The sequence below is a fragment of the Carcharhinus amblyrhynchos genome, chromosome 4 (assembly GCF_965287045.1).
Source record: "Carcharhinus amblyrhynchos chromosome 4, sCarAmb.v2.hapA, whole genome shotgun sequence".
NCBI classification, from domain to species: Eukaryota; Metazoa; Chordata; class Chondrichthyes; order Carcharhiniformes; family Carcharhinidae; genus Carcharhinus; species Carcharhinus amblyrhynchos.
The window spans coordinates 2,743,068-2,769,534 of NC_137327.1; the positions used below are offsets into that span (position 1 = coordinate 2,743,068).

The following is a 26,467-nucleotide window of genomic DNA, read 5'->3' on the forward strand; positions in this document are numbered from 1 at the left end:
GAGCAAAGTTATAGTTCATGGAATAAAAGGGACAGCAGCAATATAGCTAGAAGAATGAGAGATCATTTCATTGAAACATGTAAGATTCTGAAGGGGCTTAACAGGTTAGGTGTTGACAGATTGTTTCAACTGACTGTCCAACGCCAGCATCTCCTCATCGTAACTACCATCAACACCACAAACTGCTGGCTCCAACTGGAGAGGATCTCCAAGTAGGTTGCGCATGTCGACACAAGTTTTTACAAAGATGCAAGAAAGTAGACGATACCGAAAGGACGACAGATCACAAACCCACTCAGGTCAACCTATTAAGACAGACAACGCTGAGAGACTTTGTCGTCACACCTCTCTCTCACTCCTCAACCACCTCATACACTCGCTCTACAACAAATACCGCATCCTGGAGACCAAGATAGAAATCATATTCTCAACTTGTGCTCAGGACGCAGACCAGCTGCAAAACTCTGCCAAACAGATGAGACAAAGGAACTACACCATCTACATGCACACCAAGAACAGGAAACTTGAGAAACTCGGCATCACCACCAGCAGCAACCAAGCCTCCCCCGGCACCACAGTAGAAAACTGTACCACCGCAGGGAAGTCCATTGTCAATTTGTCGGACTACACACTTCAACCAGATGAAGTCAAGTTCTCAGCCGAGGGCTCGATTTCTGCCCCACCACCAAAACAGACCCCATCAGTCTCGCAGCAGACACAGAGGAATTCACCAGGCGAATGAGGCTGCGGGAGTTCTTCCACAAACCCCAAGAGGCCAACAGCGAACACGATGAAACAGCCAATGAACTGGAACAACCGACGGAGAGATCCACAGTGCAGAAACTGAGGAGGAAAGAGTCCAATTGGACTCCTCCGGAAGGCTGCTGCCCTCGACTTGACATTATGCTCAACCATCAGGAGGTGCATCAACACCAGATTCATCAACCGCGCACACAAGACAGCCCCGAACATGACCCAAGCACAACGCAACACCATCCACGCTCTCAAGACCAACCACAACATTGTCATCAAACCAGCAGACAAAGGAGGGGCCATCGTCATACTGAACAGAATGGATTATTACAAAGAAGTGTACTGACAACTGAACAGTGAGGGACACTGCATCAGTTACCCGCAGATCTGACCAAAGAACACACTCGTCAACTCGACACTCTGATCAAGACCTTTGATCCGGACCTTCAGAGCACCCTCCGTGCTCTCATCCCACGTACTCCCCGCATTGGAGATCTCTACTGCCTCCCAAAGATACACAAGGCAAACACATCCAGCCGTCCCATCGTATCGGGCAATGGGACCCTGTGCGAGAACCTCCCTGGCTATGTCGAGACCATTCTGGAACCCATTGTCCAAAGAACCCCCAACTTTTGGCGCGACACTACATGTTTCCTACAGAAACTCAGCACAGATGGAGCAATTAAACCAGGAGCACTCCTCATCGCAATGGATGTCTCGGCACTCTACACAATGATAGCATTGCTGTAACTGCCTCAGTACGCAATGCTGGCAACTGCCAGTTTCCAGAATCAATTTTACATCTTATCCACTTCATCCTGGACCACAATGTCTTCACCTTCAATAACCAGTTCTTCATCTTCAGTTCACACAGAACAACCATGGGGACCAAATTCGCACCTCAATATGCCAACATCTTCATGCACAGACTCGAACAAGACTTCTTCACCGCACAGGACTTTCACCGATGCTATAAACTAGATACATCGATAACATTTTCTTTTTTTAGACTCACGGTGAACAACTACTGAAACAACTATATGATGACATCAACAAGTTCCATCCCACCATTAGACACACCATGGACTACTCTCTGGAATTGGTTGAATTCTTGGACACACGCACCTCCATTAAGGACGGTCACCTCAGCGCTTCACTGTACTGCAGGCCCACTGATAACCCCACAATGGCCCACTTCTCCAGCTTCCACCCTAAGTACCTATGGACAAGCCCTCCGTATACACAGGATCTGTCCAGATGAGGATCGCAACAAACACCTTCAGATGCTGAAAGATGTCTTGATAAGAACAGGATATGGCGCTCGACTCATCGATCGACAGTTCTGACGTGCCACAGCGAAAAACCGCACGAACCTCCTTGGAAGACAAACACGGGACACAGTGGACAGAGTACCCTTCATCGTCCAGTACTTCCCCGGAGCGGAGAAGCTACGACACCTTCTCCGGAGCCTTCAACATGTCATTGATGACGATGAACATCTCGCCAAGGCCATCCCCACACCCCGACTCCTTGCCTTCAAATAACTGCACAACCTCAAACAGACCACTATCTGCAGCAAACTACCCAGCCTTCAGGAGAACAGTGACACCACACAATCCTGCCACAGCAACCTCTGCAAGACATGCTGGATCATCGACATGGATGACATTATCACACATGAGAACAAACACCATCCACCAGGTACATGGCTGCATTGCAAGAGTACGTACCAACGTTGTCTCCCTGATACGCTGCAGGAAAGGATGTCCCGAGACATGGTACACTGGGGAGACCATGCAGACACTACGACAACGGATGAATGAACACCGCTCGACAATCACTAGGCAATCACCTTTCCTGTTGGCGAACATTTCAGCGGTCACAGGCATTCGGTCTCTGATCTTTGGGTAACCGTTCTCCAAGGCAGCCTTCAGAACACACGACAGTGCAGAGTCGCTGAGCAGAGAACATAAGAACATAAGAAATAGGAGCAGGAGTAGGCCATCTAGCCCCTCGAGCCTGCCCCGCCATTCAATAAGATCATAGCTGATCTGTCGTGGCTCAGTTCCACATTCCCGCCCTCTCCCCATAACCCCTAATCCCCTTGCCTATTAAAAACCTATCAACCCGCGTCTTAAATATATTTAGCGATGTATTCTCCACCACTTCAATGGGCAGAGAATTCCAGAGATTCACCACCCTTTGAGTGAAGAAGTTCCTCCTCAGCTCCGTTCTAAACCACCCCCCCTTTATCTTGAGGCTGTGCCCCCTAGTCCTACTGTCCTTTCTGAGCAGGAAGAGCCTCTCCACCTCTATCCTATCCATCCCATTCATCATCTTATATGTCTCAATGAGATCTCCCCTCATTCTTCTAAACTCTAACGATACAAGCCTAGTTTATTCAGCCTCTCCTCATAGTTCAACCCCCTCAACTCTGGTATCAGCCTAGTAAACCTCCTCTGCACTCCCTCCAAGGCCAAAATATCCTTGCGCAAGTGCGGCGACCAAAACTGCACACAGTCCTCCAGCTGCGGCCTCACCAGTGCCCTATACAGCCGCAGCAAGACCTCCCTACTTTTACATTCAATCCCCCTCGCTATGAAGGCCAGCATCCCATTTGCCTTCCTGATCACCTGCTGCACCTGCAGGCTGGGTTTTTGCGACTCATGCACAAGGACCCCGAGGTCCCTCTGCACCGTCGCCTGCTGCAGTTTTTCTCCACGTAAGTAATAGTCCTTCCTACCATTATTCCTACCAAAGTGGACCACCTCGCACTTGCCAACATTAAATTCCATTTGCCATTTCCTGGCCCATTCGCCCAGCCTATCTAGATCCTTCTGTAGACTCTCCACACCCTCCGCACAATTTGCCGTTCCACCAATCTTGGTGTCATCAGCAAATTTCGACACCATACGCTCGGTTCCCTCCTCCAGATCATCTATATAAATGGTAAATAGCTGAGGCCCCAGCACCGACCCCTGGGGCACTCCACTAGTCACCATCCGCCAATCCGAATAGCACCCATTGACCCCCACTCTCTGCCTCCTATTTGACAGCCAATCCCCTATCCACGCTAACACCCTACCCCCAACTCCATGCCCCCTGACCTTCTGCAATAACCCCTGTTCCAAATTTCCCCCTCCCTCCCCTAGCCCCGCCCCTCCCCCAGCCCCGCCACTTCCCCTCCCTCCCCTGTCCCCGCCCCTGCCCCCCCCTGTCCCTGCCCGTTCCCCCTCCCTCCCCTAGCCCCGCCCCCTTCCCCAGCCCCGCCCCCTCCCCCAGCCCCCGCCCCTCCCTCCCCTAGCCCCGCCCCTTTCCATTCCCCTAGCCCCGCCCCTTCCCTAGCGCCTCCCTCTCCCCAGCCTCTCCTATTTCCCTGGCCCCGCCTCTGTCTCCTGCTCCTCTCTCTAGCCCCGCCCCTTCCCCAGCCCCCCTTTCCCCCTCCCTCCCCTAGCCCCGCCCCTTCCCCAGCCCCCTTCCCCCTCCCTCCCCTAGCCCCGCCCCTTTCCCCCTCCCTCCCCCAGCCCCGCCCCTTCCACAGCCCCCCCTTCCCCCTCCCTCCCCTAGCCCCGCCCCTTTCCCCCTCCCTCCCCTAGCCCCGCCCCTTCTCCCTCCCTCCCCTAGCCCCGCCCTTCCCCCCTCCCTCCCCTAGCCCCGCCCCTTTCCCCCTCCCTCCCCTAGCCCCGCCCCTTCCCCCCCTCCCCTAGCCCCGCCCCTTCCCTCTCCCCTAGCCCCGCCCCTTCCCTAGCGCCTCCCTCTCCCCAGCCTCTCCTATTTCCCTGGCCCCGCCTCTGTCTCCTGCCCCTGTCTCCCTAGCCCCGCCCCTTCCCTAGCTCCTCCCTCTTTCCCCCGGCAGTGCACGGCCGGAGACTGGGGGAGGCGCTGGAGAGCAACCCGCGCACACAGAGCGAGTGAGGGTGAACTTGAGGTGGTGACAGTGTGAGGGAGAGTGAGGTGACGGCGAGAGTGTGAGGGACAGAGGGAGTGACGGTGTGAGTGAGGGGCCCCGGGCTGAGGCCGCTCTCGGGCCCGGGACTCGGCAGCGGCTCCGGGCCGCGGGATGTCGGTGGTTTTTGTGCCCCAGAGACTGCGGGGGAAATGCGAAATCAACCAGGCGACCATCCAGAAGGTGAGGCCCGGGGCTGAGGGGACGGGGACCCGGTGTTGGGGGCCGGTCCCGGCTTCCCCGGGCCTGCCGCTGTCCGGTTGCTGCGAGCGGCTTTCCGGACACTCCGCGGTGATCCGGGCGGGAGCCGGGCCGCGGGGCTGATCTTTTCCTCCCGCCCGCACGGTTCCGCGCCACCCGCCGCCTGTGAACCACAAAGTCTATTCACTTCAAACGCCCGCCCGCTCCGATTTAAAACTCCCCTCATTTTGATTTGAAAAGAATCAAGCTGAATTCCTGCCGCTTTCTGAAATATCAAAAGGGAGGAAATCTCGGGGGAAGAACTCGACCTGAGTTCTTAATTGTCATGACTGGACCGCCAGCAAGGGGAAGGATACAGAGCAAAATCTGATCAGAGGCTGGAGGTTGATTTGATTGAGTAGTATGATAGTCTGGAAGGGCTGAATGGTATCATGTTCTCCTGTGCACCACTGGCTACAGGATGAGGCTGGTGAGGAGAAGACTGGGTTTGGTTGTGATGCAACGTGTAGTTGAATAGTGGGTCAAAACAAATTGTCTAGAATAGTTCAGCGTGGGTCAGGTGCAAGAAACAATTTTAATTCGCACAATGTGATTAATGTACGATGACAAATAAGAGCTGGATAACAATTTTTTCTTACCAGTCCTATCCAGCAACTTTATTTAGTTTAAGCTCTTTAGTCGGCTGCTTTGGTGGGTGGCACAGTAGGTTAGCACTGCTGACTCACAGCGCCAGGGACCCGGGTTCAGTTCCAGGCTTGGGTCACTGTCTGTGCAGAGCCTGCACATTCTCCTCGTGTCTGTTTGGGTTTCCTACAGGTGCTGTGGTTTCCTCCCATAGTGCGAAAGATGTGCAAGTTAGGTGGATTGGCCATGCTAAATTGCCCTGAGGTGGATTGCCATGGTGAATATGTGGAGTTACAGGGACAGAATGGGAGAAAGGGCTTGGGATAGACAGTCTGTGCACACTTGATTGGTGGTGTTTTCATATATCTGTTGTTCATGTCCTTCTGTGTGGTAGTGGTCACAGGTTTGGAAGTTGCTGTCAACCAAGCCTTGCTGCAGTGCATCTTGCAGATGTTAAACACTGCTGCTAATGTGCATCGGTGTGGCGAGAGGGGCTGATCAAATGGACTGCCTTGTCCTAGATGGTGCGGAGATTGTACACGAACTGCTTCAGTATCTGAGGAGTTGTGAATGACGCTGAACGTTGTGCAGTGATCAGCAAACATCCCCACTTCTCACCTTATGATGGAGGGGAGATCATTGGTGGAGCAGCGACAATGAAGGCCGATAATCCAGGCAGTGGAGTTCGCGGGTTTGGAAGGTGTTTTCAGAGGATCATAGTGATTGCTGCAATGCATCCCTACAATACTGAAGGAATGTTGCATTATCAGAGGAGCAGTCTTTAAAATGGAATGTAAAGCCTTGTCTGTCCTTTCAGATGGATGCAAAAAATCCCGTGGTCACTATTTAGTGGAAGAGCGGGTTAAATCCCTGGTTCCTGCTACAAACCAGGAAAAAGCCATTCAGCCCAACTGAGGGCCTCTGTCTTTTCAGAGGGAGGTAAAGCCGTCGTTCTGGAGCTGGCACCAAAGTATACAGTAACCGGCAGTGGTCTGGCTATGTGCAAATTGTCTGACAGGTTTCCCCACATTGTGACAGTGGCTACAATTTAAAATGACTTCACTGTAAAGCATTTAAAAGAGTAATAATGGAAAGGAATTGGATTCAGGGAATTAGTTGATCCTATTGCATGAAGCATCTTAAAACTCTCACACAGTTGCTGTATAGTTGTTTGGAAGGGGACACCTCACTTATTTGTCACTTCCTTTATTCTTTCACGGGACGTGGGTGTTGCTGAAAAGACCAGGACGTGTTGCCCGACTCTAATTAAACTGAGTTGTTTGCTAGGAGTTGTTAAGAGTTGAGCACATTACTGTGGGTCTGGAGTCACATACAGACCGGACTGGCTAAGGATAGCAGTTTACCTCCCGAAAGGACATCCTTGAACCAGATGGGTTTTTACAACAATTGATGATAATTGTTATAGTCACCATCACTGAGACTAGCTTTATATTCCAGATTTATTAAGTAAATTTCAATTCTAATAGCTGCTGTGGTGAGATTTGATTTTTGATTTATCATTGTCGCATGTATCGTACACAATGGAAAGTATTATTTCTTACGCGCTATTCAGACAAAGCATACTGTACATAAAGAGGGAAAGGAGAGAGTGCAGAATGTAGTGTCACTGTCGTAACTAGGGTGTACAGAAAGACAACTTAATGCGAGGTAGGTCCATTCGAAAGTCTGGCAGCAGGGAAGATACTGTTTTTGAGTCAGTTGGTTCGTGATCTCAGATTTTTGTATTTTTTTCCTGACGGAGGAAGGTGAAAGAGAGAATGTCTGGGATGCGTGGTGTTCTTGTTTATGCTGGCAGCTGAGGTAGTGGGAATTGTGGATAGAGTTAATGGATGGGAGGCTGGTTTGCATGATGGATTGGGCTTTGTTCATGACCCTTTATAGTTCCTTGCGGTCTTGGGTAGAGCAGGAGCCATACCAAGCTGTGATACAACCAGAATTTGAACTTGGGTCCCCCAAAACAGTCGCCCAGGCTGCTGGATTACAAATCCACATCAGCATTTCTTGACCATTCCACACACACACACACACCACCCTCCCCCCCCCCCCTCCCCCTCCCCCTCCCTCCAACAACCCCATTCACTAGCTCAGGGATGCTGAGACCATACAAACATACAACTTAGAAACAGGAATAGGCCCCTTGAGCCTGCTCCACCATTCAATAAGATCATGGCTGATCTGATGGTAACCTCCACCCCACATTCCTGCCTCCGGTTACAGTGTTTTTGTTGTTTGTGACTGACGATTGCCGACCCAGACTAGAGACCTTCTGATCTAGCTGTATGTTGTAGCCATTAGCATTGCATTGTGTAAACAACTTGTGGATCCTTTTTTTCTGTGCCATGTAAGAGTGGGATTACTCTGAACATGTTACTAAAAGTGGTAATATTGTCTGATTTCAGTTACTTGATGAGAACAACCAGTTAATTCAGTGTATTGTGGAGTATCAGAACAATGGAAAAGCTGCAGAGTGCACCCAGTAAGTCATTTATTTTCTGATTTAAGTGAGGGAGGGAGGAGGAGGTGGGTTTGGACACTGGAGAGGTAAAACTGCCTTACTGAGGTAGGCAGTGGGTAAATTGGAATTTCCCAATTTAAGTTGGATATATTTATTGGCAATTAATATAAAGCATAAATAGAAATAGTAACATTGCATGTTCAGATAATAAAATGCAAGTGGGTTGAAGATTTATTTGGATGGAATATTAAAGTTGCTATGGGTTCTCTGAATCACATCCTAGTCAATAACATGTTGCTTTGGCTCATTGACCAACATTCCTTGTTCAGGGATGAAAAGGAGATTTCTGTTGTAACCTGTTTCATATTTTGGTATTTGCACATTTAGGTTTCAGCTAAATTCTGTTGAGCTGCAGTTCTCCACACACACCTCCCACATGTAGCAAAACAAGTGAAGGTGTGCGAATCAATGTCTCCAGGTGCACTGTTTTATTTGCATCTGTGACCAATTCAGGCAATAGAATGATTCGTTAATGAACTGTGCAGTTAGTTCAGTCACAGAAACACAGACAAAATCTTCTAGGAGTTTAGAATTGGGGAGAGGGTCATCTGACCCAGCTCTTTCAGTCAGTCCAACTCCCAGCTCTTTCCCCTCTCCTGCATGTTTTTCCTCGCAGAGTATTTACCAAATTCCCACCTGAAAGTTACCACCAAACCTGCTTCTGTTACCTTTTCAGGTGTTGAATTCCACATAATAACTATTTGGTGTGTTTAAAAGAAATCTCCCCATTACCCTCATTACTCCTATCACTGGAAACAGTTTATCCTGATTTGCTCTATCATAATCCTTCATATTTTTGAACAACTCCATTAACTCTCCACTTCTCCTTCTCTGCTCTAAGGAGAGTACATCCAGCTATTCCAAACTCTCCATATAACTCAAGTCTCTCATCCCTTGTACCAGTTTAGTAAATGTCCAAGGTCTTGTCATCCAAGGATATATCTTTTGACCAAAGAGTAGAGTTTGATTTTTAAATGAGACAATTCAAGCCCAAATAATAGTTTATTTAACAATCAGATAGATGTAGATAATTTGAGTCTTTGTCACAGAGCCACTGTTTATTCAACAGACACGAACGATCATAGTTCTTATGCTGCTTGGATCTAGAGTAAGGATGGTCTTTAAATCAGAGGTATTCATTTCTTCTTACTTAAGGATTGACATAAAATAAATATGGCCTGACTGAAGACAGCAGCGAGTCACCATCATTCACTAAACTAGCAAATTGAGATGGTGGTCTATTAGTGATAACGTTCCAGAATTGGGTGAGGGATTGTTACTGGGAACATTCCCCTAGATCTCACCTTTCCAAAACAGAAATACCTTGACCTGTAATTGACACTGTTTCTTCATCCACACCTTCAGCACCAAATGTGAATAGCACTGGCTGTGAGACTGCAAGAAATAAAGACTTACATTAAAAGCACCTCACACAACCTTAGGATGTTCCAAAGAGCTTTACAGCTATTGAAGTGTAGTTGTAATGTAGGAACTGCACAAACCCCACAAACAGCAATAATAGAACCATAGAAAAGTTACAGCTCAGAAGGAGGCCATTTGGCCTATCTTATCTATTCCAGCCCAAGGCCACCCAGATGCCCTTTCTAATCCCACCTTCATGCACCCAGCCCATAGTCCTGTAGCTTACAGCACTTAAGGTGCAGACCCAGGTACTTTTTAAAAGAGTTTAGCTTCCACCACAAACTTGGGCAGAAATTCCAAACACCCGCCATCGCCAGCATATAAAAAAAATTTCTTCTTTTTGTTCCCTCTACACGTACTGGACCTATCTCAAATCTATGTCCCCTGGTTCCAGAATTTTCACCAGGGGCTGCAATCTTATGCTGTCCACTCTATCTCATTCCCTCATAATTTTGTACACCTCTATCAAGTCACCCCTCAGCCTTCATTATCCCAAGGAAAATAATTTCAACCTATCCAATCTCTCCTCATAGCTACACTGTACTAGCCTTGGCAACATTCTTGTAAACCTCCTCTGCACTCTTTCCAGACCAATTACATCCTTCCTATAATGTGGTGACCAGAACTGCACACTACACTCCAGTTGTGGCTTCACCAGTGTTTTATATAATTCCAACATACAGAGCTTTACTCTGTATCTAACCCCGTGCTGTACCTGTGCTGGGAGTGTTTGATGGGGACAGTGTAGAGGGAGCTTTACTTTCTAACTAACCTCCTGCCGCATCCACGCAAAAGTTAACAGTGGATTGCATTTTGAGATTAAGTGACTGTGGGAAGTAATGAATGTAGGAACTTGAACAGTGTTCCTGAGTAAGACTGATGTCTCAATCTGTCTAGTGCTGACAGTAAGATCTTTGTTCTGGACGTGTCTGGACTCAACTGTAACATGATGTCAGAACGCAAGTGGTGTCATTGTTTGTGTTTGATGTTGCACAGTAAATTTCACTCCTCATTCTGGTCTGGCAGGTTTATTCAATAAATCTCCCTACAATAACCTTCTTGTTGGACCCTGTAGTCTCCTGTTTCCTTCCTGTGCCTTGGTGAATGTCACCGAGTGCGACTAACCTGTATGGGTTGTGGAGGTGGGCAAAGTGAGTACACGATATTAACTTTTTGGCCTATCTCATTGCCCCCAGATGTTTATGGACTGGTTTCTGTTTCCTTGTCTCATGTTCCAGTGGCTGCTGTTTGCAGATTCACACTCTAATCCCAGTCCAAAAACACACGGATGCCATTCTTCACCATCTATCTCAACAAGCAGAACGTGGCCTAAATCTACCATCTGACTGAGAACATGACACTGCTTAACAACAACTTGCATTTATATAGCACTTTTCACGTGGTAAAAATCCCAAGGAGCATTATCAAATTGAATTTTACACTGAGCCACTTTCAGGCAAACTGATTAAATGGGAGCTTCCAAAGAACATCCTACAGAAAGAGAGAAAGAGAGGCAGACAGGGTTCTGAAAAGAATTACAGACCTGAAGACATGGCCTCCAATGGTGGAGTGATTGAAATCGGGATTGCACAGTGTACTGGAATTGGAGAAGCACAGAGGGAGGATTGTAGGGCTGAAGAAAACAAAGTTATAGCAGAATTCCTATTCTCACTTAACTCCAAATAATGTTGAGTGAGCTGATCTCAGTTAGTACTCCGGGGTTTGGACAGGCTGTTGGTTCTGACCAATCAGCAACTACTGGAGTGGGTGCCAGCTCTGATTGGATGTATTCTTTGGGGTTTCATCACATGGTTGATTGCCTTGCAGAGCAGCATGAGGTGATCATTTGGAATAGAGAATGATAAGACCATAAGACATAGGAGCAGAATTAGGCCATTCGGCTCATTGAGCCTGCTTCACCATTCAATCATGGCTGATACTTTTCCTGGTGGATGTGGTCTTTCTGGATTTTCAGAAGGCGTTTGACAAGGTACCTCACAGGAGGTTATTGCAGAAGGTCAGGGGGCATGGAGTTGGGGGTAGGGTGTTAGCGTGGGTAGAGGATTGGTTGTCAAATAGGAGGCAGAGAGTGGGGGTCAATGGGTGCTATTCGGATTGGCGGATGGTGACTAGTGGAGTGCCTCAGGGGTCGGTGCTGGGGCCTCAGCTATTTACCATTTATATAGATGATCTGGAGGAGGGAACCGAGTGTAGGGTGTCGAAATTTGCTGATGACACCAAGATTGGAGGAAAGGCAAATTGTGTGGAGGGTGTGGAGAGTCTTCAGAAGGATCTAGATAGGCTGGGCGAATGGGCCAGGAAATGGCAAATGGAATTTAATGTTGGCAAGTGCAAGGTGGTCCACTTTGGTAGGAATAATGGTAGGAAGGATTATCACTTACGTGGAGAAAAACTGCAGCAGGCGACAGTGCACAGGGACCTTGGGGTCCTTGTGCATGAGTCACAAAAACCCGGCCTGCAGGTGCAGCAGGTGATCAGGAAGGCGAATGGGATGCTGGCCTTCATAGCGAGGGGGATTGAATATAAAAGTAGGGAGGTTTTGCTGCGGCTGTATAGGGCATTGGTGAGGCCGCAGCTGGAGGACTGTGTGCAGTTTTGGCCGCCGCACTTACGCAAGGATATTTTGGCCTTGGAGGGAGTGCAGAGGAGGTTTACTAGGCTGATGCCGGAGTTGAGGGGGTTGAGCTATGAGGAGAGGCTGAATAGATTAGGCTTGTACTCTTTAGAGTTTAGAAGAATGAGGGGAGATCTCATTGAGATGTATAAGATGATGAATGGGATGGATAGGATAGAGGTGGAGAGACTCTTCCCGCTCAGAAAGGATAATAGGACTAGGGGGCACAGCCTCAAGATAAAGGGGGGGCGGTTTAGAACAGAGTTGAGGAGGAACTTCTTCACTCAAAGGGTGGTGAATCTCTGGAATTCTCTGCCCGTTGAAGTGGTGGAGGCTACCTCGCTAAATATTTTTAAGACGCGGGTTGATGGGTTTTTGATAAGAGAGGGGATTAAGGGTTATGGGGAGAGGGCGGGAATGTGGAACTGAGCCACGACAGATCAGCCATGATCTTATTGAATGGCGGGGCAGGCTCGAAGGCTAGATGGCCTACTCCTGCTCCTATTTCTTATGTTCTTATGATCCCCATCCTCCTGCCTTTTCCCCATAATCCCTGATCCCCTTATTAATCAAGAACCTATCTATCTCTGTCTTAAAGACACTCAATGACCTGACCTCCACGGCCTGCTCGGTAGCCTGTCAAAGGCAAATGTAAGAAACAGACTCGCTTGGAACTCTTCTCCAGAACAAATTGGTGTTTTAAAGAGAGAAAGTGGTGGATGAGAAATCAATAATCTTTTCTCATTAATTATCATTCAGATATCAGCAGATCTTGCACAGAAACCTCATCTACCTGGCTACGATAGCGGACTCCAGCCAGAATGTGCCCAGTGCCCAACCTGTGGTAAGTGGCAGTGAATAGCTCAGTAACTGCGGGAATTGAACCATATGCTCCATGCCTAGGAAATGGGTTTCGGTATCCCTGCTCAGGTGTGAATGTTAGCCCACGTAAGCAGGTCACCATGTTATCCTATGTGCTACCTGGCTAGGCCTGCATGTTATTCCATGTGCTTCCTGGCTAGCCTGTGTGTTATCAAGTGCACCTTGGCCATGTGCACTCATTCCTGTGGTTAAATTCCGTATAAAAACTTCTCAATCCTAAATGGTAATCGAGCTAAACTGGAGAATATTTACACATCCTCAGATCTTCACTATTCAGCCTTGGCATGCTGCATTTCCAAGCAACATTGGATAACCCATTTCCACGCATCCCAACCTCAATCAGCTAGGAAGCAGAGAGTGGGGTAGAGTCCATGGTGGGTTAATTTGAGGAATCAAGTGCCCACTATCTGCCTCCAAAACCCCTGCCTGACTCCCTCTGAGGATTAATCACTGCTGTTGAAGGTTTGAAGGGAAGTGGAGATGAGGCCAAGATGAAATCAGCCACGATCATATTCAGCAGCAGAGAGGGGCTAAGTTGTCGACTCCTGCTCCTAGTTTATGATTCCTTTGAATCACTGCCCTGGCTGTTTTTTTTAATAAGCTATTTTCTCTCTCTCAGACACTCAGTCAGCCGATGGCAGTGGAGCCTGTGGGCAGAGCTGTAGACTCCATGGGGAATGGAACCCCTCCCCCTGGATCAGGGAATTCTCATCAGATGGCAGGTAAATGGCAAATGGCTCCAGTCCCTGCTAGAACTGATAGATTTAAATTTGAATGCAGTGAGTTTAGGTAATAAGTTTGAGTTGGGAACTGTGGGCTAGTGGGATGAAGAATCCTGTACTGCATTATACTGGTTTGTGTTATTCTGAGGGGGTGGATATCACTGGCAAGATTGGTATTTATTGCACTTCTCCTAGTTGCTCTGTTTGATAGAAACAGCCTGGAGTTGGATTGAAATCATGTACAGTCCAGACTAGACAAGCACAGCAGCTTTCCTTCCCTAATTGGGTGCTGCATTTCCTACGTGGCAACAGTGACTACATTTCAGAAGAACTTCATTGGCTGTAAAGCACTTGGGGATGAGCTGAGGTTGTGAAATGCAAGTTTGTCAAATATACATTAGTGAAACATTTGGAGTTTTTGTGGCAATCCAGCAGCTGCATGGTCACTTCCAGATTCCCATCAGCTTCTCAAATTGTTGGAATTTAAATTTGTAATCTCTGGATTATGAATCAAGGAACAAAATCACACTTGAGCAATAGACCGAGTTGTCTGTGGCAGTGTGAGTGGACAGGCTGCTTTCTTTCCTTGTGGTTTGTTCTAAAACTTTTCCTTTCTGGTTAAACCGCTCCAAGGTTTTGATGGGGTTTTGGTAATTCTCTTCATCACCCCATCTCTGGCATGGCTTTATATAGACCGGTGATTTTAATCTGGATCCTCAATTTGTTGTGTTTGAGAGATGTGAGTTCAGGAGGTGCTCGATGAAAATGCAGTCCCAGAGGGAGCAGTCATTGCAACATGATGGAAAAACATGATTGTTTGTCTTTTAGAAACTTCTCTTTCTGCCCTACAGCAGGCATTGGAGCAGCATTTCCCCAGGGGCAGCCTCACTGCCAATCGGTTACACCAAACCCCTCCATGGGCCTACCTGTTAGTAGTCATGGCAACGTCGGAAATTTCAACCAAGCCCAGGAGCAGATGGGAGTGGGCCTGGGGCAGCCCCTCGGGACCCACTTGCAGCCTGTCACCCAGCAGAACCCAGGTACAGTATAGATGGAGTACAAGACCACAGGTAAAACAGCCTGCCTGTCAGAACAAGAGACAACTTACTCAATGCTCTCTCCCACCCTGACACACTGGCCAACACTGTCAATATTCTCTCTCTCTCTCTCTCTCTGCCCCCCCTCCCCCCTCTCCTGTTCCACATCATCTGGTCTCCCTGTCATATCTGTTACAGTTCTTGCAAAACATATATACACATGGATATAATATTCATTCTCAGGCGGTGGATGTTGCTGGCAAATCTGGCATTTACGTCCATTTCTTAATTGCACTTGAGATGGTGATACAATTGATTACCTTAGTTGACCACTTCAGGGGAGCAGTTAAGACATAGTGTAGGACTGGAGTCATCTATCGGCCCCGACTGGGTAAGGATGGCAACGTTTCTTCATTAAAGGACACCAGTGAACCAGTTGGGCTTTTATGACAACCTGACAGTTTCCTGGTCACTTCTACCCAGACCAGATTTTTATTTTCAGATTTTAAAAAAAGACTGTTTAAATTTTCAGATTACATTGGTAGGTTTGGACTCTTGTTCTATAGAAATGCTTGATGATGCTTGTTTGTTTGCTGTTTTAGTAAGAGTGCTTGCACCGCGAGTTCCTTTTTAACCAGGGGAGGGGTGGTTTGACTCCATTGACTGACCTTTGTCCATATTCCTTGATGCTGTTATCCAACATAAATCTTTCTCTGTCTGAGTGCTCCAGTGAACCCCAAGTATCCCTGTTCTTTTCAGGGAGACATTTTCAGATTTTGTGGTAAAGTGCTCCTGATTTCACTGCTGTACGGGCTGACCCCATAGTTCTGGATTTGACCACCAGCGCAAATAGTTTTTTTCCATCTATCTTGTCTATTCCTTTTAACATCTTAAGCACCTCAAATATATGACCCTTTAATCTTCTAAATCAAAATAAAATGAGTCTTATTTTCTAACCTTCAGTATTTTGGTGAATCTATACAACTCTCCCCTCCAAGGTTAATACCCCCTCCCTGAAGTGAGGTGCCCAAAACTGACCCAGGTTCCTCCAGATGGACTCCTGGCTCTGAGTAACTGAGCAGCACTTTCTCTGTCTTTCAGCATCTCTGGTGTACAGTCAGGAGGTTTCTGTAGCCAGGGGATTGTACCTCATTGAGAATCCGCACCCTCAGGAAAACGTGGTGTGGAATTGCGTTTTTAGAAGTCAGTAAAGGTTGGGATGGGGGAAGAGAATTTTTAAAATAGTGATCAAGTTTACTGTTCTGCGACATACATTTCTGCTGTTAGCGCTGCACAGATCTGTAAGCAACTCAGCTCCACCCTCTGCAGTAACATAGAGGTACATGTGTAACAGGTATATGTGTAACAGGAAATAATTACTCTTACTTGAACTTTTAAATGATAATTATGGAAATGAAGTCACTCATAAATTAAAATTTGCTACTAGAGAATGCTGCAGTTTTGCAGGACCTTCAGTACTTTATCCAGCTGAGAATTCTGTCAAAGAGCAGCCACAGGCAAACTGGGCTGAGTGGCTTAATGGAATGCTCAGTCATTCTACAAATAGCACAGTTTAATGTGGGAGCCTCAAGTGAACATTGGCTGCTTATTATATAGAATCCAGATCACATTTGATTAGTTGGCGCAGTCCACATGAGCCTCAGCCCAGACTGACTTTCCATCTTTTCCTTTATTCTTCATGTACACACAAGCTTCCTTTTACTTCTGCTTCAATCATTCTAAGTGGTAAGGGATTCCACATTCTCACCCCTCTCTGTGTAAAAGAATATATAACACATTTGATTTGTTAATAGTATTTTGATTCTTATAATCTTCTCATTCTGCATTCACCCACAAGTGAAAACAATTTCTTACCCCAATAGACAAATTCATAATCTTAATGATCTATATCAGGTCTCTGCTCCACTGGGAAGGTTCAACTGTTGAGGGCCCATTGGGGTAATGTATGACACTCACCTTAACTGATCCACTCTACAGGAGTTACTGGACAGTAAACAGGAGCACCGGTTTCTGTAGCTCGACATGGGCCTTTAGTGTCTCTCGCCTGAAATCCAGACAGTTAGACTGGCTTCAAACAGCAGATTGAACACTGGCTAATGATCGAACCTGTGATAGCACAACTGACCAAATGTTGTTATTTGTTGTGCGATTGAATAGTCAGAACGAGAAACAGAGGGCGTCCTGTCGAGCCTACTCTGCCGCTCAGTTCGATCACAGTTGGTGTGTGTTGTAACTCCACTTGCTCACATAATCCACATCCCTTATTATCCTTACCTAACTAAAGCCCATCAGTCTCGTGCTTGAAGCACTGATCACAGTATCCACAGCCCTGTGTATGAAAACTGCTCCCTGATCACACTCCTGAAAGGTCTGCCTCTACTTTCCGTGATGATGAGGAATGAGCATTTTACTGATGTATGTCTGTCTGCTTAGTTCCTGCACAGCCTCAAGCTTCCCAGGGAGAATTTTTCAACAACCAGTTTAACCAAACACAGGCACCAGCAGAGGGAATGAACCTACAACTTTATACAGAAGGTAAAGGAGACTGAGTGTCTGCAGTGTGTAACTTTGAGAATGGATAATCATGTCAAGTTTGGGTTTGGAATGGTTGTAGATTACAGGAGGATTAAAGATGTTGAGAATGTTACCACTGGAGCAGAGAAGGTTAAAAGAAAATTTAATAAGAGATTTTTTTTAAAACTGCCAATGCCTTTGAGAGCAAATGAGGAAAGAAAGTTTCCTCTGGCTAGGGAGTCGGTAACGAGGGGTCATTAATTTAAAATATCATAGGATGTGGGTGTCGCATTTTGTGCCCATTCCTAATTGCCCTTGAGCAGGTGGTGGTGAGTTTTCTTCCTGAACTGCTGCAGTCCCTGTGGTGTAGGTACACCCACTGTGCTGTTAGAACAGGGGTTTGAGGGGATATAATTCCACATCAGGATGGTGCTTGCAGGTGGTGGTGTTCGCCATGGATCTGCTGCCATTGTCTCTTTAGGTGGCAGAGATCACGGTTTGGAAGGTGTTGTTGAAGAGCCTTGGTGAGCTGCTGCAGTGCATCTTGTCGATGACGCACACGGCTGCCACTGATGGAGTGAAAATTTAAGTTGGTGGATGAGGTGCCAGTAAAGCGGGCTGGATAGTCCTGGATGGTATTGAGCTGCTTGAATGTTGTTGGAGATGCATCCATCCAGAAAAGTGGGGAGTATTCCATCACACTCCTGTGCCTTGGAGATGGTGAACAGGCTTTGGAGAGGCAGGAGGTGAGTTACTCGCTGAAGGATTCCCAGCCTTCCAGCCACAGTATTTATATCGAGAGTGCCGTTTAGTTTCTGGTCAAATGCCATCTTCAGGATGTTGACAGTGAGACATTCAGTGATGGTAATAAGAACATAAGAACATAAGAAATAGGAGCAGGAGTAGGCCATCTAGCCCTTCGAGCCTGCCCCGCCATTCAATAAGATCATGGCTGATCTGTCGTGGCTCAGTTCCACTTTCCCGCCCTCTCCCCATAACCCTTAATCCCCTCTTTTATCAAGAACCCATCAACCCGCTTCTTAAAAATATTTAGCGAGGCAGCCTCCACCACTTCAACGGGCAGAGAATTCCAGAGATTCACCACCCTTTGAGTGAAGAAGTTCCTCCTCAACTCCGTTCTAAACCGCCTCCCCTTTATCTTGAGGCTGTGCCCCCTAGTCCTACTGTCTTTTTTGAGCGGGAAGAGTCTCTCCACCTCTATCCTATCCATCCCATTCATCATCTTATACGTCTCAATGAGATCTCCCCTCATTCTTCTAAACTCTAACGAGTACAAGCCTAGTTTATTCAGCCTCTCCTCATAGCTCAACCCCCTCAACTCCGGTATCAGCCTAGTAAACCTCCTCTGCACTCCCTCCAGGGCCAAAATATCCTTGCGCAGGTGCGGCGCCCAAAACTGCACACAGTACTCCAGCTGCGGCCTCACCAATGCCCTATACAGCACGAGAGTAGAAAATAGAATTCGAGGGTATGCTGGGCACAGCTTGCAAGACACTGTCTCAATCTGGTGCCATGTTAGATCAGAATTTGGCTATTACTGCTTTCTCTGGAGAGACCATTCTTCCCCAACAGTACCCAAAGCATTACATCTGTTCTGCCTCTTCTCCCTCCATCTCATCTCCAATTCCTCTCTCTATTGCATCTCTAGCTTCTTCCCTCCTGCCATCAAACTTATGAATGGACCTACCTCATACTGAATTATCTTTGTCTACATCCTATTACTGTAATACTACATTTTGCCCTCTCTCCTTTCCTTCTCTATGAATGGTATGCTTTGTACAGCATGCAAGAAACAATACCCCCCACTGTACGCCAATACATGCGACCATAAAAAATCAATTTTTCTCCCTCCATTTCTTTATCTCCAATTTCCTATCAATCTCCTCATCTCCAATTCTTCTCTCTCTCCATCTCACTCTGTTTGGACCTTCACTCGGAATGGATTCTTCAGCTGGGACTAAAATTTGGCTGTCAATTGATTTTCATGTTTGGAAGGTACCAGCTCTTCAGCAGTGTGATCCTCTCTGGAACCCTGACCTGGATTCAGACAACGAATTCTCTCTGGAAGCCTCATCATGGACAACAGGAGATGGTTAGGCAAGGTGGCGGTAGGTTCAGTGAAACTAAGAGCTGAATGCTGCTGTGAATGTGCATCTACGAAAGATAAATGATTCTCGAGTTCTTCATAATGCCAGGGAAGATGGTCAAACTCGTTGCCTGGCATTTGTGTGGCTCGAATGATATTTCACTCTTATCGGCCCAAATCTGAATTTTATTCAAGTCTTGCCACATATGGACATGGATTGCTTCAGTACCTGAGTAGTTGCAAATGATGCTGTATGTTGTGCAATCATCAATGAATGAGGTTAGATACAGAGTAAAGCTCCCTCCTCTACAACAGGGTCCATCAAACACTCCCAGGACAGGTACAGCACGGGGTTAGATACAGAGTAAAGCTCCCTCTACACTGTCCCCATCAAACACTCTCAGGACAGGTACAGCACGGGGTTAGATACAGAGTAAAGCTCCCTCTACACTGTCCCCATCAAACACTCCCAGGACAGGTACAGCACGGGGTTAGATACAGAGTAAAGCTCCCTCTACACTGTCCCCCCATCAAACACTCCCAGGACAGGTACAGCGCAGGGTTAGATACAGAATAAAGATGAAAGTTATGGCAGCTATGGACTAAGGGGAATGGGAGGACAATGTTGTCAAGATGTCTTGGTGTCACACAAGGTGATATAGGATTCCCAAGGTTCCACTCTGTCTGCTGGAAGAGGAGGGGGAACTGGGGTGGAGGGGAGAAATAGCACTCTCGGCTTTCATATTGCCAGGGCTCGGTTGCAGAAATGTTCTCTGTCCGTGTGATGACAGATGTGATCAAGGGAGGCAGTAGAGTTGGAGGCCATTGCCATGTTTACAGAAGCTGACCCCATAGGTGCCAATGGCATCACCAAGGTGACCTCATTGGGATAGTCTGGGGTGATGGCGTGGGGCAGAGAGAGAGAAGGTCCTATTGGAGATACTGTGTTCAGTTCAAATCTCAATCTGCTATGGTTTCTGAGTCCAATACCGATCCAATACAGCACTGTTTGTGCAGAGCCATCAAGCAGCTGAAGTCAGGAGGGTGGTGATCACTGTTGACCTGTACCCCAGTGTGAGCCACTGAACAAGGGAGTGAAACCTGATAACCTGAGATGAGTTTGTGGGAACAGGAAACTAACTTTTGGGGTTTATTCTCTTGCAGCAGGTACCTGGTATGGGCCACAGCAAGGACAATTCCAGCAGAACCCTGGCTCCCACCAACAAAACTTCTACCAGCAATACCCCACACAGCAGCCACTGACCAACACGCCTCAGGAATTCAGTGAGTTCTAGAAGTTTCTGTTTTCTCTGCTTCTTACCTTACAGCCTGTGTCTGGGGTATATCAGCTTAATACAACGGTTATATTATTTTCAGTCCTGGGTCAGTGATTGAAGGGGGAGAGATGGGAGAGAAAGAGAAACTGCCTGGTGTTTGTGTACTGGCCAAACTGAATTGTACACCAGCAAGGGAGGTTAATGAAGCTGCACAAACAACAGGGCACAAACAGTTTAACCCCACAGTATTACCGCATCTCACAACCATAATCTTGCTTCAATATTAATTATATTATTTTTCTATGTACATGAATGTCCTTTCATATTATCTGGTAATCGTTTTACATTCCCCTTTAACCCTTTCCCCTCTACCAGCGCTTGCTGTATTCTTCATAATCATTTTTCATACTGTGCCCTTGTTTTATAAACTGTGATTGGCACTGCTGCCTCTCAGTACCAGAGACCTGGGTTCAATTCCGTGTTGGATCACTGTGTGGAATTTGCACGTTCTTCTGTGTCTGCGTGGGTTTCCTCTGGGTGCACTGGCTTCCCCCCACATTCTGAAAGACAGGCTGGTTATGTGCACTGGCCATGCAAAATTCTCCCTCAGTGTACCTGAACAGGTATGTGGCCGGAGAGTGGTGACGAGGGGATTTTCACAGTAACTTTACTACAGTGTTAATGTAAGCCTACTTGTGACACTAATAAATAACATTTTTTATTCTGCATCATCTTCTTGCATTGAACCGTTTTCCAATTGTCCAAATCTCACCAGTTATTTAGAAACTAGAAGCAGGAATAGGCCATTCGGCCCTTCAAGCCTGACACGTCCCACTTAAGTTTCCTAGAATTCTTCTTTCCTGGAATCAGTGCTGAGAGCAATCCCATTGAGTCTTTAATAAAAACAGAAAATGTTGGAAAATCTCGGTAGGTCTGACAGTGTCTGTGGAAAGCTGCTGGAATGTGCAGTTGTTTGGAAGGAAAACATAGACAGGATCTAATGCTGCAATGCACCTTGCAGTCAAATAGCCTGTTGTCTCACACTATGGATTATAGACACTTGAGACATTGTACCATTTGATGTCTTGTTCCCACAGAAATCTTTCTGGTAAATATTTGGGGAACGGGGAAGAAAGCAGTTGTTGTTATACAGGTCTCTGTTTAGCTGCAGTGCTTTGTACAAAGTCATTTTGTTGTTTAATTATCTCTCATTTCTTTTGCAGATTCTGCACAGAATTCTCAAGGACAGTTCAGGAACTTCCAGCAAGATCCAGGCCAACAGTATGTGGCTTTTCGACCTCAGCAACCTGCTCCCAACCCAGCACAGCAACAGGCATTTCAGTATGGTCAGGTAAGCCAGGAGGTGATTCTGGGGGTTTTAACCATGCTGCTCTGAAATGAGAAGTATTATCCAACTACATTAAACTTTGCACCAAATCCTCTACCCCGTCAATCCTGTACTCACTGGCATGCTAGCAAGCATTGACTCAAATTTGAATGAGTGACTCTTCTATATTTAAGACCCAACAAAGAAAATTACAGCACAGGAACAGGCCCTTTGGCCCTCCAAGCCTGCACCAACCATACTGCCTGATTGAACTAAAACCCCCTACCCCCTTCCAGGGACCATATCATTCTATTCCCATCCTATTCATGTATTTGTCCAGATGCTCCTTAAAAGTTATTATCATATCTGCTTCCACTACCTCCTCTGGCATCGAGTTCCAGGCACCCTCTGCGTAAAAAAAAAACTTGCCTCATAGATCTACTTTAAACCTTGCCCCTCACACCTTAAACGTGTGCCCCCTAGTAATTGACTCTTTCACCCTGGGAAAAAGCTTCTGACTATCCACTCTGTCCATGCCTCTCATAATCTTGTGGACTTCTATCAAGTCTCCCCTCAACCTCCGTTGCTCCAGTGAGAATAAACCAAGTTTCTCCAACCTCTCCTCATAGCTAATGCCCTTCATACCAGGTAACTTCTGGTAAATCTTTTCTTTACCCGCTCCAAAGCCTCCACGTCCTTCTGGTAGTGTGGCGACCAGAATTGAACAGTGTTCCAAGTGCAACCTAACTAAGGTTCTATAAAGCCGCAATATGATTGCCTATTTTTAAACTCAATGCCCTGGCCGATGAAGGCAAGCGTGCCGTATGCCTTCCTGACTACCTCCTCCACCTGCACTGCCACTTTCAGTGACCTGTGTACCTGTACACTCAGATCCCTCTGCCCATCAATACTCTTAAGGCTTCTGCCATTTGCTGTATATTTCCTATCTGTATTAGACCTTCCAAGATGCATTACCTCACATTTGTGCAGTGCCAGCCTATAGATTCTTTCCTGATAGATATAACCTCTAGCTTCTGGTATTGTAAACCTTTTTGTACCTTCCCAGTGCCTCTGTATCCTTATTACAATATGGTAACTGCTCACAGTACTGAGTTTATTCTAATCAAGGTTCTATACAAGTTTAACACAACTTCTCTGTTACTCTATTCTGTCCCCCTTAAAATTAATTTTGGTATTTTGTTTCCTTTTCAACTTGTGTATCTGTATCCCATGATCTTTCGGAAACCTATTTTAATCTAACAACTCCAGATCAATATATTTCTATATATTATCAACTAGTTTATTTTACGTTAATAAGCTTGCCTGTTAGGAAAGATGTTAGATAAATCCAAATGTTGCTAGCTTTCATGACCCCCTCTCTAAATCCCTCTGGTTTGCTTTCTGTCTGTGAAACAACTTCTCCAGACCTTCCCCCCCCGCCCCTTAACCCACTCACTTTACCTAGGACAGCAGTATAAACGGTTTGATCCTGGATTAGCAATCCAGAGATCAGGAGCTGAGATCCCACTTCAGCAGATTGTGAAGTCTGTGCTGGTTTGTGGAATTGGCACTGGATGAGATGAACATTGTAAACAATCCATCCGGTTCACCAACGTCCTTCAATGAAGGGAAACTGCAGGCTTTACCTGCACTGGCCTACTTTCACCTGACTTTAGTTCCCCCACCTTGTGGTTATCTGTGATGATGTAGAGATGCATGTCCGTGTCAATATGCGCAATCTTCTTGGAGATCCTCTCCATTTGGATCCTTCCACGCACCTGACCAAAGGAACACCGTTTCCGAAAACTTGTAAGATTACTATCAAATTTACTGTTTGGACTCTAACCTGGTGTTGTGAGACTTCTTTCTGTGTTATCTGTGATGCACAGTGAGAGAGGTTTCTGTTAACTGCAAGTTGGTTCTGTTTTTAACCTTGTTCAGTGTCACTGACTTGGACTGCCCGTGAACTATGGCCACCAGTGCTGACCCAACTCCCTTCGTTCCTCACAAAGTGGTTGATTCCCAACCTGTGCCAAGTGATATGGTCCTATCCCCAGCGGCTGATGCTTCATGTGTTCTTAGCAACCCTGGCGTATAGGCAGGGATAGGGTTAGTAGGAGTCCAATCCTCTACAAGGAAATGTATGTATGAAGATTGAGCTTGATGTGATGCTGCTCACAGTTTAATGATGCATTGACCCTCGCTGTCTGAACTTGCACGCCAAGAATGGCCATTTAGGAGGGTGCAGGGAGGGCACCAGCTGGTGCTATAGAATTATTACACAACAAGAACAGAATTGTAATGGCAAAGTATTTATTCAAGCCCTGAGTTTTAATTTACTGTGTAACGTAAGCCTCTCTGTCTCTGTTTTCTTCCAGGGAGCTCAGTATGGGAGCTTTCAGTAACACTCCAAACCTCACGATGTGAATGTTTAAACTGCCATGGACTGCTCCGTACTATGGACACTGTTGTATTCTGATAATGAAAGTTTAAATTGTATTTCTCATTGTTGAAAAGAAGATTGACATTGTGATTTTCCTGATTTGTTTTGAAAATATTTCTACTGCTATCAGCCGTGAATGCAAAGAGGGGACAAGAAACACAGGGCAAGCCATGAATCTAATATCCACTGGTACTGATCTGTATTTGATTGGGAGCTTTTTGTATATTCTCAAACCTTATCTCACTTCTCCTGAAGGTCCTGACCCTTACTGTTACTTAGTTCCATTTGCTCCTACCCCTCCTCTCCCTCCCTCCAGGGAGAGGTGGAGGAATACTACTTTATATTCGAGTTTATTTCTTCCCTGATGGCAGCCACACTACCCAAGACTTATTTTGAGTGAATTTGGAGACAGCGATACTGTAGGAATCTGCAGGCTGAAATGACCATATTGCAGAATTCCTGATCTCACCCCTGCCACTTAGAGGTCCGGTAATTATTCAGCACAGAAGGAGACCTTTCCACACATTACACCTCTGCTGACTTCTTAAATTGACAGACCCATTAGTCCCACTTCACTGCCCTTTCCCTGTTGTACTACCAAATGTTTCCCCTTCAAATATTTATTCAATTCCCCATTTAAAGTTATGAATAAACCTAATTCCACCAGCATTTGAGGCAACACATTCTAGATCATAGATCCGTTTTTTAAAAAATTCTAGTCCACTTCTGAGTTTGGAACTCCCCTGTCAAATCTCCCCTGTCCCTTGTTTCTCGAAGGTGAATGACTCCAGATTCTGCAGTCCCCCCAGTAAGCAGGAGGGGCCGGAGGTCTTACCAGACCTGTGTGAAACAGAGTGTCTCCCACCCACTCGATCCAGGACATTGGGGTAGTAAACATGGGAGATGCGCGGGCCCAGGTGAGAAAGTAGCTGTGCGCTTGGTACTGGAACAGTGAGTAAATAATATTGGCGAGAACAGCTACAGTTCCACTGGGCTTCTGTCTGAATGCAAAGGCAGTGATTGGACTGATTGTGGTGACTCTAACACAACTCTGCCACATTTATGATGGCTGTGGTGAACTGGACCAGCATCCTAACAGTTTGATAGCGAAACACTTTCTCTTTACAAAGTGGTTTTAATTTTGGAATGGGATTCCTTTAGGTGGTGCTTTAACATGAACTGATTTGTGTAAAATTATTGTTTAGATTGAAGATGAATAGGAAGTTGGATTTACATGTATGGGAACCTCTTGAAATGAAAAAGGGCGATCACTTAATTGTTTCTGCAGATTTCTGATCATTAAAGTTGTTTTTTATGTTGACGTGTGAAAATTCTACAACAATTCAAAGTAATAAGGCCTTTTATAGGATCATAACCTGACACAAATTGACATTGAGCCAAGTAAGAACAGTTTTAGTCCCCTTATCTAAGGCAGGATACACTGGCATTGGAGACAGTGCAGAGAAGGTTCACGAGGTATGGGTATGGAGGGATTTTCTTACAAAGAGAGGGTTAGGCATATACTCATTGGAGTTTAGAAGAATGAGAGGCGACCTTATTGAGATATATAGAACTCTCAGGGGTTTGATAGGGTAGATGCTGAAAGGTTGTTTCCACTTGTGGGAGAGTTTGGGATCAAATGGCATAATCATAGAAATCCTACAGTGCAGAAAGAGGCCATTCAGCCCATCGAGTCTGCACCGACCACAATCCCACCAAGACCCTACCCCCATATCCCTACACATTTACCCGCTAATCCTTCTAACCTACGCATCTCAGGACATTAAGGGCCAATTTTAGCATGGCCAATCAACCGAACCCCCATATCTTTGGACTGTGGGAGGAAACCGGAGCACCCGGAGGAAACCCATGCAGACATGAGGAGCATGTGCAACTCCACACAGACAGTGACCCAAACGGGAATCGAACCCAGGTCCCTGGAGCTGTGAAGCAACAGTGCTAACCACTGTGCTACTTCAAAGTATCTCAAAAGGGGGTCGCACATTTAAGACAGAGATGA

General features: G+C 46.5%; 1 protein-coding gene across 2 annotated transcripts; it reads left to right on the forward strand.

Annotated features, from left to right (window-relative positions):
* Positions 1 to 4,615: 4,615 nt before the first annotated feature.
* Positions 4,616 to 25,768, forward strand: LOC145341760 (protein SSXT-like). Of its 2 annotated transcripts, none has more exons than XM_080186676.1 (9): positions 4,616 to 4,882; positions 7,945 to 8,021; positions 12,877 to 12,961; positions 13,619 to 13,721; positions 14,573 to 14,761; positions 17,213 to 17,314; positions 20,565 to 20,684; positions 21,901 to 22,028; positions 24,383 to 25,768. In XM_080186676.1, exons 1-9 carry the CDS (start codon positions 4,814 to 4,816, stop codon positions 24,407 to 24,409), a joined length of 900 nt encoding a protein of 299 aa, XP_080042802.1. In that variant the 5' UTR covers positions 4,616 to 4,813; the 3' UTR covers positions 24,410 to 25,768. The 2 variants fall into 2 exon arrangements, with proteins under 2 accessions (XP_080042802.1, XP_080042803.1); XM_080186677.1 differs by having other exon boundaries at positions 14,576 to 14,761.
* The last annotated feature ends 699 nt before the right edge of the window (positions 25,769 to 26,467 follow it).

Coding starts and splice junctions, on each gene's coding strand:
- LOC145341760 (XM_080186676.1), top strand. CDS start 4,814: ATGTCGGTGGTTTTTGTGCCCCAGAGACTGCGGGGGAAATGCGAAATC. Junction 8,022..12,876: donor AAAGCTGCAGAGTGCACCCA/GTAAGTCATTTA, acceptor ATTATCATTCAG/ATATCAGCAGATCTTGCACA. Junction 20,685..21,900: donor CAACACGCCTCAGGAATTCA/GTGAGTTCTAGA, acceptor TTTCTTTTGCAG/ATTCTGCACAGAATTCTCAA.